General features: G+C 41.6%; 1 protein-coding gene across 1 annotated transcript in view; it reads left to right on the forward strand.

Annotated features, from left to right (window-relative positions):
* LOC139710692 (RNA-binding protein Musashi homolog 2-like) overlaps positions 1-15,904 on the forward strand; it is a 61,534-nt gene that overhangs the window by 20,336 nt on the left and 25,294 nt on the right. The window contains exon 4 of the mRNA XM_071622612.1: positions 4,052-4,136. Coding sequence (XP_071478713.1) covers positions 4,052-4,136 — 85 coding nt within the window. The remainder of the gene's footprint in view (positions 1-4,051; positions 4,137-15,904) is intronic.

The following is a 15,904-nucleotide window of genomic DNA, read 5'->3' on the forward strand; positions in this document are numbered from 1 at the left end:
CCTAATCCCTGCTGTGTCCCTATTCCCTTCCCATTGCACTGTGAGGTGAAATTGCTACACCTGAGTGAGCTTGCCAATCTAAAACTCAAGGTCAAGTTTGGATGACTGTACTAAATGCTGATTGAGAAGCTTGGCAGGTTATTTTAAGCTCTGTGCCTTGTCACGCAAAGAGTTAACATGTGATTACCAGCCCACAGATGTCATTCCAAGTCATTCGTGTATTACTTCATGACAGAAACCTTTTGGGATAGAGCAAAGCTTCATGAATTTGGGAAAATTGTTTCTCATATATCATCTATTGGGACGAAGAAGAAGATTTGATATTCATAGCCCAATTATGGAAAACTACTCGCCAAGAGAATTTAATTTCCTTTACTGAATTAAGAATAATTATCTTTCTTCATTTCTGTTTGATATTCTTTATACTGATAGAAAGAGAAAGACAGAAAAAAAAAAAATGGGGGGGGGGGAGAGGAAGAAAAATTGTGTTCCACAGAAGTGATTGAGGAGATTTTTTTTCACATTCATGAGGGACGACATTTCCATACTTACTTTGAACACAGCAAGGTCCACTGGATAAGAAATGCATTGGATGGAATTCATGTGATTAACCATTTGAAACCAAAATCAGAAATGTTTAATTTTCTCAAAAGAGACGTCCATGACTGAAGCAATATTGGAACTTTGCAATGTGAAAAGAGAAAAATGCTAACGAAAGAAAAGAGAAATAAAAGGAGAGATTTAAGGAGACCCGGACGAATTGTGTATCAGTATTCGCCTTTCAGGTATGTCGTGATGATGGGTCCCATTTTGGTTGGATTTAATGAAATGGAGAAGATGGGCCCAGCAGTTTTTCAGAGTGCATCTCCGGATTTCACCCTAATGAACTTTTGTCCAGGTTTGAGGGTGGCAAATGGGAGGAATGAATTCGGCACTTTTGGTGGTTTCTGTCACTCCGTAGCAACCTCCTCAATCCCCACACCCCCCCCCCCCCCACCCCCACCTCATCTTGAATCCTTCTCCACCGGCAATAAAATTTCATCCTCAAACACACACCTTCCTTCATAGCGGCAAGGACCATTCTCCACATTGGCGCTAAGTGCTCGGCAGAGAGCTCTAGAAAGAAAAGTGTTACATTTAGTACCTCTCATCGGGAAATGGATGATACCGGGAGAAGGGGAGAGAGGGGTAGAAACTGGAGGATGAGGGGAACACAGTGAGGAGATGGAGATAGGAGAGAGAGAGGAGGAGGAGGTGGGGGGGGGGGGGGAGTGAGGAGGAAGATGTAACTCGTTCCAGTTTAATTGTACTTTTGTGCCCTGAGTGAAACCATCACGACAGAAAGATGTCCCACCGAGGGATTCTTCTCCTGAATGGAGAGCTCCAAAGGAAAGTGCAGGAGAGGTGACATGCGCATTGTCCAGGGTCTTTCCCTTTTTTTCCCCTAACCCTCTCGCTCCTTCTCTCGCTCTCTTCCCATACTTCTCTCTCGACTCTGCCTCTTTCTTTTTTGGCTCATCTTTCTCATCCCTGGTGGCGTTCCTGTCTCTCGGCATCATGCAATTTCAATCGGGATGGGAGAAGGAGCAGGAGAAGGAGGAGAGGATGGAGGGATGGTGAGATGGAAATCAAACGGATGAGAGAAAGTACCTGGGAAGCGGGAGCCACTCTACCTCACACCACAGCCCACTCTTGGCCCCCCTCAAGCATGTTCATTTCTCATTTCACGCAATTCTCACCTGTAATCTTTTTCTCACTCTTTCGATATCTCTCTCTCCCCTCTCCCCCCTCTCTATCTCTCTTGTTATTTGCCTTTCTCTGCCTGCTATATGTTTTATATACCCCCTGTCCATTTCTCTCCCTGTTAGCCTTTTCTCAGGATAACCACATATATTTTTCTCTTACTCTATCTGTCTCTCTCTCGCTTCTTCTCCCCCTCTCTCTTTCCACCTCCTATCTCTCATTCCCACTCGTTCTTTCTCTCCCCCTCCCTTCCTCTCTCTCTCTCTCTTACACACTCGTTCTCTTTTCCCATCTCCCGCTGCCCCAGTACCGTGTGATTCATCGAACCTGCGGCGATTGAAGAAGTAGATTATATTTCATCGGCAGCATAATATATCACATTAATTATAACTTGCATCTGCACTGTGCCCCTACCCAGCACTCCCTCGTGCAGTTGTAGTTAATGAATTTCATCTCGATTTATTACCAACCAGTTTTGTGGTTTTGCCCCTACACATAATTGTGTATGTGTGCAGATGTGCATCTGTGTGTTTGTGTGTGCGTGTGTGTGAGCTTCGTCCCTTGAATTTGTTTGCTTTGGTTTTGTAGCAGTGTTTTGCATTTCTTCTTGCATTTTTTTTTTTTTTTTTTGGGGGGGGGGTAAAAGAATGAGAAGTGTCCACAAAAAGATTATGTGCATGCTGCCAACTTAGGAGAGGAATCAGTGTCGATGTCGTTCCATCCAATTTAATCGAGCTCGGCAATGGAACTCGTTCTATTCTCGCCGTTCCCTCCGCTGTGCCAACCAATTTCCTATTCATGAATGTGATGCCTGAAATATCCACATTGTGTCAGTGAACTTGGATGATTGCCAATAAAAGACTTGTTTAAGCATAGCTGGAAAGATGGGCATGTGACAAAAGGCAGATTCATCGTACATGTATTTCCATACTCGTATAAAAAAAAAACAGAAAGAAAGATGTGAGTGATAATGATTCTGGATGAAAGAAGCAAAATGCAAATGAGCAATTGGAGATCGTGAAATGATAGCGGTAAAACTGACCATGATTTTATTGTGGTATACTGATGATTCAGGTTTTCAGCAATGTAATCATCTTAATCATCATATTACATAGATGCAGCCACTACTAGCAGTGGGTGAAAGTATATTTTCAGTTGAGAAGAAAAAGAGATAAAAACAAACAAACACATATTTAATTAAAATGATATATAGATTGAAATTTTATAGATTAAATCAATATATGAATATATACATATACCATAGCATATACATATAACATATGTTTATTTATTTATTTATTCATTTATTTATTTATTTATTTATTTATTATATATTTTGTATGATATCAAAGAGGGCTATAGCACTTTGGCTGTACATTGACCCTTTTTGTGCATTTAGGACATACTGTCATTGGCTTGGACCATAATTGGATGTCATCCACACGAAACTGGAAGATAATCCCAGCAAATGCAGTATCTCTGTTATTAGCACATTCTAAAGTGACAACCCTCGCCATTGCTGTTTGGCATAATGAATGGATAATTCACTTTAGCGAGTGCCTGTGTGTCTATGGGCGCGTGTGTGCTTTGTTCATTTTCATGCCCGAATTATGTTCTTTTCGGGGGGGGGGGGGGGGGGGGGCTTGGGAGGGTGGGGATGGAATGTTAGTGAAAAAGTTCTTTGACCTCTCGGACTGAGAGATGCTCAGTCCCACATGGAGGCATTTATTGAGGCACAACACCGCTCCGCTGGGGGTCATGGTCGAAGGCATTGATTGCGCCCCCGCTGCATTCGTTCATGCTGAAACCAGAGCATCAATTTGTGGCAAAAAATTGACCATTTCCCCCTCGTTTCTTATCTAACTGGCCCCTGCACAGTTGACTACTTCTGTTCCGTAAAGTTAAAGATTCTGCCTTCCACATGTACTATACAATAATATGCAGTATGTCTGCTTCGATTACTTATCACTCACTTTAGTACATCCCTCAAACTTTGTACAGTTATTGAGAAAAAAAATAGAAGATTTAAAACGCCATTTACCGAACAGTACATTTTGAAAACTCTGATCTCCAAGGCTCCTCCCACCCCCCCCCCCCACCATGCACACACTCTTTCATCCAGGCTTAATTGTCACGATGGTTGAGAAATATCTCAAAGTAGGAGCTTTTGAACTGTAATCACTCAAAACTGAAAATGAAACATATCTGTTCTATTTTGCTGCATTTGATATGCTTTGTGCATGCGAATATTACATATTTGCTGACATGTGTGCATTTTTTTTTTTTAATTTTGTCTTCCGTGATACAGGGGATTTGGATTCGTCACGTTCTCGGATCCCGCCACCGTAGAGAAAGTAATTCAGAGAGGAACGCACGAGGTCGACAAGAAAAAGGTAAGACGATGATCACCGATCAGCATTTATTGTAGATGAAGAGAGATACATCCTTGTTTAAGTCATACAGCTGTAGCATGATATAAGCATGATAGTTGGGTATCTGTTGTGCGTATATGTGTGTGTTTGTGTGTGTGTGTGGTATCTCTGCCTAGCTAATAAACAAACCCCTCCGTTTGGTGGAAAATGCCTTCGTATGTTAATGATGTTGCTGCAAGGAGTGAGGACATGGGGTAAGGTATTGTGGCTTTTTTTTTTTTTTTGCCCCTGGAGACCCCCCTCTCAGCTCCCACATCATCAGCCTCACCAATACCTTTTGTGGAAGTATATATCAAGGGTTAAGCCAATTAACCGGTACCATTGATCAGAAAAACATCCACTTCAAAGAAAGGATGGTTTGCAAACCACAACATTACCCTTGGTTACATTCTCCGATGGTGTACAGACAAGATTCTTTTCTTCCATGCTACCACCACCGAAAAAAGAAAAGAAAAGAAAAGAAAAAAAGGGAAAGCTGAGGATGGGAAAAGAGAGATATAACAGACGAGCAGGTGCATCCGTCTCTTTCCTGCCAGACTTGATGAAAAATGATAACTGTGCAATCATAACAACTGGCTGATGGTAGTAACTCTGGGGAAATGTAACCATTTGTTAAAGGGATAGTAAAGTATTTGTGGAGATGAGGATTGGCCTTTTAACTTTCTGCGAGATACCAAGAAACCTGTTATGAAATAGTACAGAACATGCCATTCTAAGAGGAATACAAAGTTTATTAGATGGAGATTGATATTGGAATGGCTGGGACATCTAAAAACAAAGTAAAACAAAGCGGTCGTAATAAATTGTGGGTCCCACCTTTTATTAGGATCACTCTGTTCTGGATATCTCGGCAATTTTCATGAAATAAATGGTGAATTCCTCTTGGAATTACATGCTCTTTCATATTTCATGCGAGGTTTCTCGTTATCTCACCAAAACAATGTTAGAAATGTGAAGTAAGGTCTTAACCAAAACTATACAATCCCTTTAAAAACTGTCAGAACTTTGCCAGAATGGCTGCTTCTATTTTTCTTGGGGGGGGGGGGGGGGGGGGGCAGAGGGGGGCAGGGGAGGGGTTGGTATGAATTAAGTACGAATCAAGTACGAGATCATCGTAAAAACTTGCCTACATTTGACAATCGGGGGGAAAAAGCTACCAACACACACACAAAATTGTATGGAACAACTTGAGTGAATGATGTGAGTGGTTCATTGTGTCTTACTTCCTGATATTCATGCTTCTGTAGTAGATTTGTTGATGTATACATGTATAAATGTACTATAAATAGAGATGTGCCATTCAACATCTTTGTTATGGATTGATCTGGTTGTCTTACGATAACTGCCTCCGTAAGGTTTCATACCAGGTAGAGTATGCTGGGTAGTTTTGGACCAGAACAATCTTATATATCAGTGGTCAAAAACTGAAGTGCTTGTGAAGTTTGCTCAAGAAGAGAGGGTATATAGTCTCTAGCCTATGTTTTCAAAGCCAATGTTTTTGAAAGAAAAATAAAGAAAGGAGAAAAAAAAGAGAATCAAGCAAAACAAACAAATAACAAACAAACAAAATGGACCAAAGCAGTGGGGACAATGTCTACTGTCTGTGACCCTCGTAGCTTTTGCAACTCGTGTTTGCCCCAGCGTACAAAATTGTAATACTTGGCTGAGGTTTAGCCTTGTGCGGGGATAGATTAACATGTGGAATTGCGCTAGATTGCGAACAGCGGTAATTGAGATTTTCACCTGTGGAGATTAGAGAGAGAGAGAGAGAGTGAAAGGATGTGAGTGATTGTGTGTGTGTGTGTGTGTGTGTGTGTGTGTGTGTGTGTGTGTGTGTGGGTGTAAAGTGTGGTCCTATTCTGTTCTACACCAAAGTTGACAGGAGGTCAGTGACCTGACTTACAGTAGGTCCCAGGATTGAGAGAGAGATAGAGAGAGGGAGAGATAAAGGGAGAGGGGGCTTGTAAGGTCAGCCACAGGGAATCAGAGCAGGGTATGTTTTTTTTTTCTCTCTATATATATTTTTTTTATTCTTTCAGTCCAGGGCATGAATTAGCTAATTACTTACTACTAATAACTTTGTTACAGCTCATGTGTAGTTTTGGTATATAGTATTAGGCCCTATTCCTCTTCTCCCCTGCCCCTCCCCCCCCCCCCCCTTCTAAAGAAAGAGATATAAGAAATGGCCTTGCTGTGTGCCCAAGTCCAAGAAAAGACATCTGACATTGTCTGTGCAGATTTGAATTATAATCTCATAATGCAACACTGTCCAAAAAGTAGCAATCAAGCAGCAGAAATATATATATATTTTTTCATGGGCAAAGAAAATACCTATAATACATTGTCCCACACACCTACTGTTGTGTCGAGTTTAGAGAACATAGTCTTTCCACCTTGAAGCATGCTGTTACTCTTTGATAGTTTACTGTACATAGGAACTGCAGATGTATAATGTCATAATCGTTAAACGTCTTATCTTATCTTATAAAGAAATTCAGGCATTCTTTTCATTGTCACAACTACAGCATTTTCAAAGTAATTGTTTAGCATTCATATAAGGAAAGAATAATAGTAGGTCGAAGGAGACTTGTTTTTATATATTGATGTGTAATGCTGTTGTTGTTGGCACTCGTAAAACTAAAAGAAGGTATTTATCTTTGTATGGCAAAGCGTTGTTTTTCTGTGTTGCTGGGTGTGTTTTTATGATTTCATCATAATGTAATCTAATATCCTCTTCCCACCCCGCCCCCCACCTACAAGATGTAAGAAGAGAGAAAAGAATTCCCACTCAGTTCAGTTGCATGCCAGCTAACCTATTGTGATAAGTGCATTATTCAGATATTTATTGGAGCATATTTCCTGTTCCGTGTTTTCCTCTTATGTGTTAAGGATTGGGGGTAGGGAAAGATGTGTTATATTGCATTTCCTATTGGTTAAACAACAGCTGTGACCGACATATCCTAAACGATGCAATCCTCCATGTCATGTGTTAGCCCTTAGGGCAGCTATTGTGTCCATTGTTTGGCACATAAGTGGGATGGTATATGGCTGGTATACTAGTGAAATGAAATTTGAACGTCATTTGGTATACACCTTGTTGTGTGTGTGTGTGTTTTTGCGTGTGTGTGTACGAGTATGATGTGGTTGTGAATCTGGATAGATGCCTGGTATTCCTAGAAATCAGCATTCAAAATGCTGCAACTGACAAATTGCTCGCAATGGTTACCATGGATATTGTCTCCAGTGAATGTGATGAGGAGTCATTGTTATTATTTTTAGCTGCGCTTTTAGCTATGTAATGCAAAATATAAGAAAGGATGAATTACTTTTAAAGGTATATTGGGAAATTTCGTCACTGTGAAATCAATGAAGCAAAAAAAAAAAAAGAATCAGGGAAGGTGAGAATAAGTGTTTGTTGCAAATCTTATGCGAGAAATATCAAACTGCAAAATGTCAATATTTGTACCATCGTGTAACATCCAAACAGCTTTGTGCAACTCCCTTTCCTATTCTGCCATTTTGTGACCAAAAAAAGAGAAGGGAAAAATAATCTCAGCTAGTGATTCTGTTTACCTGCTATTCAGGTTGAACATTAATTCAGTGATTTATAGACATCATCCTGGTGGCAGCATCTCCCCGAGAAAGAGAAATTTCAGCCCATATTATACCCCACGATCCAAGCACTCATTAAGAGCATCACTTATTGCCTACAAGTTTTTTCTCGGTGTATGAATCCCACCGTTTCTATTAATGGTAATTCTTCAAGTGCCCTCAGAAGGAAAAGAAAGAAAAAAAAAGCCAGCATCATCTCGCTGATGCGGGGATGATCTCCTCTTGCTAGTCAAGACAGCCTGAAGCAATAAAAAAAAAGAGAGAGAAAGGAAAAATAGAAGAAGATACGGACCTCGTTTTATCATCTGTTATTGCAAATGCGTGCATCGTGGAACTAATGAGGGACTTAGAGAAATCTATTGATGAGAATGACTACAAGCATGTGCTTCACTTCACTATTACATCTCGCCCCCCCCCCCCATTTCAAAAAGAGAGAAAAATATATAGATAGAAGAGGGACATGCAAATCAGCAGAAAGACATAATCTGCAGTCGAAGCCTAGCTCAGTGTCTTACACTTGCAGCTATGAAGAGCTTGTACATGTATGAGTGTGTACAGATGGCAGTATCCTTTCTCGTGTAGAAAGTGTGCATGCATTTATTGTGTGTGTAGTTGTGTGTGTGTGTGTGTGTGTGTGCCTGTGCCTGTGTTTTAGTGCATACGTTGTTGCCCTGTAGGTTTTACGTGCAGGACAGGGCTAAAGATGGTTTTTCCCCTCAGTAAAGCGTGTGGAGTCGTTTGGAAACGTTCTCATGGAGGGAGCCCCGTTGAGTCTACTGCTGCTGTTTCCCCACAGTCACGTTTCAAGCGTGTACAGGGCAATGCCGTCAGTGCGACTCTCTCTCGTCTTTCGAGAGAGACGTTTCTTTTGATGTTGGTTGTTGCTAGGGGCAGACGCCTCAAATGACTGCTATCCAAAGTAAAGACAGGAAGTAGTGGTGAGCAGGGATAGTAAAGGATTTAAGAGAAACGGGCAGGCGATGTTGAACCTTGCCCTACATATGCTGCTCAAGGAGAAAGAAGGTGGGAATACAAGCGTAGGGCATCTGCTGTGAATTGCGCAAAAACTTCTCTCTACTTTTAAATTCTCAGCCTCGCTGAATGTAGAAGGTTTTAGTGATACAATTTCGAGACGATATCGAAGAACAGAGTGGTGTTTAGGGAATTGTGACTGTCATTATATTTGTCCAACTGGAGGATTGGATTTAGTCTTGGTCTCAGATAAGCTGAGGTATGCTGCTGCACCCCCATCACATAATGTGCTGAAACTTCACATTGTTATTACAATTCAAAACTCATTTTGAATTCTTTGGCAATCTTCAGATCTGCTATGAAAGGCAGTTTAAAGTCAACTTACTGACAGTGACCCATAAGCCAACTTGCTACCCCAGTTACATGAGCAGGTTTTTAATATGTGTGTTAAACCACTTTACCACGATTTCTTTAATACTCATAAAGTAGAGTTGGCTCCTTTACTTTCTCTACTCAGGAATGAAAATAAGCACGTGATTGGTTAGATTTCACCCAAACTATAGGCTATACAGCGGATCTGAACTATAGTGTATGTGTGAAGCTCACAAATTTGGAATCAGCAGAGAACTAGAGCACATTTTTTTGCCACAGTTAACGTCGTCGTCACTGACTGAGGGGGCTCTTCTGCAGTGCCGACTAAATGCTCGGCGGAACTGATAATAAAAGCGTCCAGTATTGATTTGCTGGAAAGTGACGCAAGGTGGCACGGCCAGTGCCTGTCCAAAAATACGTGTCCCGAGAGTCTCGACTGGCCGGTGGTATATTGGTTGTACGCGTGGCCTTCGTATGTGTGTCTCCAAATCCCACTGTCCTCAGCGATGGATTTCGACACCATGATCTGTGAAACAGAAAGATAAAGAGGAAGAGAGGGATAGAGTGAAAACTCTCACAGTAACATACAACTGAAGAGATGTACCTGATTTTTCCTATGCTTTGTGCATTGCACTGCAACATTCATCCTAGTCTGTCAGTCAGACCCCATTTCCAGCTAGTGCTTTCATAAAAATTTATCAACGATCAAACTGCTCATATAATATATAGCCGAGAGGAAGTGAGCATGACATGCTGCTATCCATAAATATGATATAAGATAGATATATATATATATTGAGTCTTCAGGTGGATAGAGTGTTGCCAAGGGGTAAGGAATAGTAATAGTATGGAAACAGGTTGTTTCTGTGGGAAGCGATATGAAGCTACTCAGCACACAGACTATCTCCAGCCTCCTCCTCCCCCCTCATCTTCTCTCTCCCTCTCTCTTCCTTCCTCCCCCTCTCTCTTCTTTTCTCCCCTCTCTCTTCCTTTCTTCCCCTCTCTCTTCCTTTCTTCCCCTCTCTCTGTCCATCTCTCTCAGTCTTTTTTTATGTTCTTTCACTAGTTTCTCTTTCTGTATATGAGACACGGTCTCCCTAATTACAGCTTTCGTATGTATTCTCGCCTGGTGGTCGCCATGTGTGCTCTGTTCAACACATGTAGCTCCCTCCTGTCTCCGCCCTGTCTCCCCCCCCCCCCCCCACCCATCTCATCTCTTCCTCTACCACAACCCACGAAATCCAATTAAATGAGAGAAGGAATATCAAAGTGAAAAAGAAAAAGAAAAAGGAGAATGATAATACGAAGCCACAGGACAAGCCCAGTCTTTTCCAGGCCTCCTCCTCCACTCTACACTAGCAATTAATCCACTTTTCAGAAATCTGCCGGGGATCAATAAAGGCGTGAGACCCGAGCGAGATGTTGCAATCGGGATATCGGTAGAGAGAGGATGGAAAGAGAGGGGGAGAGAGAGGAAAGACCGTGTGCGTTGGTGTGACAGAGGGAGATATGGAACGCCGGATGACCTTGGAGAGTGCTATGGAAAGCTGCATGCGTCTGCCATCCACACCATTTCTGCCAGCACCACCGGTCGTCGGGCGGCCCCGGCACGGCCCGGGGAAGCGGAGCGTGCCTCACAGTCCCTTCTCATATTAGTGATTACCAGCGGGCTGTGAAAATGGTTCCACGATCTCGGGAGGAATGGCAACGAACGCTTGACTTGATGCGAAAATATGACTCCGCCGCCAGTAGCCGTAGCGTGTGAGATAACCACCACCGCTGTGGCGGCAACTTGCAAAGGCGAGTCGGTGGTCGTACTGTATTTACTCCGTGCATAATGAACGAGGTCATGCGCTCGTTGAATTTATATGTGCACACAAATTGGCTGCAGAAGTCCTCCCTCATTCACTGTTGAGACCTACATGACTCACATTGCTCTGAGTCTCTTCTGCTCAGAAGAATATGAATGACACTTTTTCACATTTTATTTGTTTCAAGTCCATGTAAGCTGTTCATCCAGATGTCAAAACTGCTATAAACTGAGCAATCAACAGAATTTGCCAGTGACTTTGTTTGCTTTTCTCTGCAGATATGCTGCTGTACATGTACACTGTGTGTACATATCAATGTAAAATACTATATGATCATTGGTAGTGATGTTACTATATAAGAGGGATGCCATGACTGGAATTGATTTTTAAATTTTGTATAGAACAGCACTGATGGTGAGGAACACTGAAAAAAAGTGTAGTTGTAAAGAAAATTATAACACGATATATTCACACACATACAAATAGTAGAATGCATACATATGTTTTTATCCATTCTTGTCACTACACAATCAGAACAACTTGATTCCAAACTGTTCACTGTGAAAGTCGTCACTACAAGGTACCATTGATCTTGTGTGTGCAAAGATATCATTCATCTTGTTTATTGTGCTGGAGCTGTGAAAAAAGGGCTGCCAGCTTACAGACCTTGAAGCATAGGGAAACATGGTTGGTGCGATTAAATCGATCGTCATTCGCTGCAGGCCGGGGTACATTCGAAAACCACAAATGGCGCCCGTCAGCGAATATGTGCATCGAGGCGTACGCTCATCGGTAATGGACGACTCCAGTCAAGTTTCTTCGACTGTGTGTGTACATAGAGATCAGTGATAACAGCTGTACACAATTTGTTACAGGGATTCTCAAATTATATATACTAGCAGAGCAGGGCTAGCATTGCCACTCTATGGTATCACCATGCTATTGCGTCTTCAAAGTGATAAGTGAGAGAAACAGAAGCAGAGGATTCGAGTTTGATGCTTTACACATATCCAACGACTCGAAGAGTTTCAGGTGATGAATGGATGCAGTGTGATGTTACCTGAAGCCTTGCCTTGTCCTTGCCTTGTCCTTGCTTGACACAATTCCAAAGATAGGCATCTAGTTTTGTATTTTGTTTTTTGTTGTTTTTTCCTTTCTTGCTTGAATCCTTTATAACGACTGCTGTGCTTTTGCTTTTGTTTTGCCGACCAGCACATCCACTGGCTGGTGTCCTTCGTTCATGTACCGGCTCAAGTGTCGTGAAGCCGGACTATCAATGAAACAGATATTGCTTTACCTTACTCATCCTATCGCTCATGTACAGTGTATTACAGTAGCTTTCACATTGTTAAACCCGTCATGTCCCCTAAAACAATTTTTTTTTTTTTAATGGGGGGGGGGGATTTGGGGAATGAGGGGTGATGCTGTATCTATTTCAGTTTTTACCATCTAATGTTAGGGTTACAGAAGGGAGAGTTATAAAAAGAATTCTTCATTTGAGACCTTTGCAGCTCATATTATTTTCTTTTCAATCGGGGGATTTTTTTAAAAAGTCTCTTTACTTGTAAATGTGAAAGTTGTGCGTGATTCTCAAATTGGCAACACATCTTAGAAGATTAAAGTTCTTGTTCCTCTCTCTATGTAACTTTCTTTTTCTATGATATTTTGAAGGTGTAATGAATTAAACCACTTTCTGTTGTCTTTCTTCAAATTAAGGTAAGCAATGAAATTCAGTGATGCCAATTTGATGATAACAAGAAGATCACTTTGCCAGCATACATTCCCCGTTAATACATGACGTGTGAGAGCACCCAATTGCGCAGGCCTGGCCCACTTAGGCTAAGTTTTATTGGGGATGAATGATGCTAGTGATGAGATTGCTGGGCAAGTTGATGGTAGAGTTTGAAGGCATGATGTGTTTGAACAATTGAGAGAATGGGTCTCGACTCTGATTGGAATCTTCGTATCAAAAGAAAGAGAGTGAGTGCAGTTGTAGTGAGTAGTCTGTGTGCAGAGAGTAATAGCTGAATGTGTGATTCAGAGGTACTTATGAAGCACTGGTTTCACTTGTTAAATTTCAGGAATGTTTGGCGGGGGGGGGGGGGGGTAGAAAGGAGGGAATCCATTTCCCCCCCCCCCCCCCCCCCCCCCCCCCCCCCCCCCCCCCCCCCCCCCCCCCCGTGTTGTTGGCAGTGCAACTGTGAGGTGTGGATGTCAACATGATTGCTGGAATAATTAGTTTGATCGGCTCGGCTGACAATCGTCGATGACATGACTGGGTCACTGGATTTGAGCTGCCCTTGCCGGCAGACCGCTCACGCGCCAAAATGAACTCTAGACCATGGCAATAATGTGACAAATACCACTTCATATCGATGGTCCATCAAAAGATCATTCCCGAATGCCTGATTCCGTAAAGCAGACTGCAGATGCCCTACAAGCAGAGCCTTTAAAATGGTGCCCAAGCGCTTGCATGCGCACAGTATCCCCGCTGGATTGGCCGTCTTCACTTTATGCGATATTTCGGGAAGAGCAGCCAGGGATATTGTTTTCAGATTACTCTTGATGTAATCAAATGCAGGCATGACGCAGGTCCATTTTTCCCGGTCAGTTGACCCATCTATGGGAAAATGTCAAATGTTGTGAGCTCCGTCTCTTCCAAATGCCAATCACCGTACGAGACCTTGCGCGCTTTCCTTGTTGGGAGCAATCAGTGCGTGTGTGATTGAAAAGTTCACTCTACTATCTTTTTTCCCCTGTTTTTAACCTTCTCCTCGCACATTTTTTTCTTTCTTTCGTTGCTTTGCGAAGGTCACTGAAGTATGTCGCCTTGGATGCGTAACAGGTTGATGAGAAAATCAGAAATGAAGGAATGAGTGTAGCCAGTATGTAGTTGTTGTTGTTGTTGCTGTGATTGTAATGGTGAGGCAGTTTTCATCTTTTGTCATGCTTCCTACACGTAAAAAGGACCTATTCAGAGGAAATGTCATTAGTTTGATAGAGACAAGAAAATTTAAAGCTAAAAATGTGCATGAAGCTGAGTGTATTAACCCGATGAGGATGAGCTTATTTTGCTACAATGCACATTTCCCATAGACACCTGCTAGCTGTATGCCAGGAACCAGTCTTCATTGAGTTAATAGCTAGTCTAGGAGTAAGGATAGAACTGTCGGCTATTGAATATAGGATATCATGCTTACAAGATAAAGATGCACGATTTGCCATGATAGTAGTTTGTGAGAAAATTTGCCCTTTTCAGAACTGCGCAGTACCCTTTGTTTATATACACCAATTTCCAAATCATCAGTTTGACTCAAACCACAAGGTTTAGGGGTCCTTGCATACAAGGAAACATCCCATACACTAGTCAAATGATTCCATCAAATTTCGTCGGTTTGTAGTAGGCACATCCCGGAAGTTGATCTAAAAAAGGCATGTGACACCTTTTCAAAGGCAAGGCTTCAACAGAAATCTCTGTATGTGTATTCAAAGTTTTGAAAATCAAATTGATGAATATAATTTTTGTTTGCAGGCACAAACATTTCATTCAATGTCATTCTACATACATCGTATGTGTGTTCCTGCGGTGTTCATTTTTATTCTATTGGGCTCACGTGATTTCCTACAAAGAAGGATAGTGGGTTAAAAACTCAGCAGCATTCCCCCTCAAAAATACAAAACAAAGCAACAATAACAACAAAGAACAACAACAATGACACACACATACACACACAAACAAACAAGTGTGTTTGTGTAGATACTGCTCATTCAGGTTCTGAGGATTCAGTTCTTACTCAAGTTTTTAACTTGGGCAGTGAACATGAGACAGAGATGGACAGACAGACAGACAGACAGACAGACAGACAGATAGATAGAGTGATAGATAGATAGATAGATAGATGGATAAATAGATAGATGGATAGATAGATAGATAGATAGATAGATAGATGGATAGATATATAGATAAGTAGATAGGCAGAAGAGATAGATAAAGAGAGAGAGGGAGGAAAAGATTGAGAGAAGGAAAGTAGTACGAGTGTGGGACGCATGGCGGTTACTGTACGTGTTTCCCAAGCACTCTGGAGGTGAAATCCACAAACTAATGATTGTGGTGTAACACTTCAGGTGGGCTGCAGAAGTGGCACACACATTAGGGCTGTTCACATGTAGAAATTAACCTGGATTGTCATTGGGATCAAGAGACTTTCCACCAATGGCCAGTTCACATTAATGTAATGCACAGTGCCGACAAGTAGTAGAAGTGTTTAAATCGCCTTCATCAATCAGCATTCACTTTCAGCGACTGAAGCATATAGGGATTTTGTGCAGTTTGTGTCTCCGCACTTAGTCATGGAAATTAGTTCCCTGTGCTTTCAGATCTTGTTATTAAATCTGACCTAATTATTCATCCTGTGCGCTATTCAGCATATAAAGCCCCTTTTCTTGAAGTAATGTCTATTCTTTAGATGACGCCTTTCTTTTAGTAAAATTAAAATGTTGTAACAAATTTGCCACCTGTTTCATGCAAAGAGAGTTTCTTAGAGAGTTTTTTTTTAATGATGTTCTTATGCTATTAAAGTCGTGTTGGGAATTTATGATATGTTTTAATAGAGTTTACCATCAAAGGAGTTTTAATGACTCATGGTCCATCTCAATTCAAAGGCTATCTACAGTTCTCTTCTGTTTTCATTCATAGCTTTTCATCTTTATGTCTATTTTTGTAACTTCTTGCCACTCCCGTTTCAATATATGACAAATACCCTACTTCCATACCCTCTTGTCCCTGAGGTTTTTGTGGTTATGAGGTCAACCATAAGAAGAAATGACAGCTATTCCCACTTTGCAGTGGGTTTGCTGCCCCATGCAAGACTTTGGATGATTATTGCCCCCCCCCCCAAAAAAAAAAATCCAGTCTCACTCTATTTCTCTTTCTGCAAGGAGATGTCCATTTCCTTTAAAGGG

The sequence above is a fragment of the Diadema antillarum genome, unplaced genomic scaffold (genome assembly GCF_040938485.1).
Source record: "Diadema antillarum isolate AM-2024a unplaced genomic scaffold, OU_Dant_1.0 seq00001553_RagTag, whole genome shotgun sequence".
NCBI lineage: Eukaryota > Metazoa > Echinodermata > Echinoidea > Diadematoida > Diadematidae > Diadema > Diadema antillarum.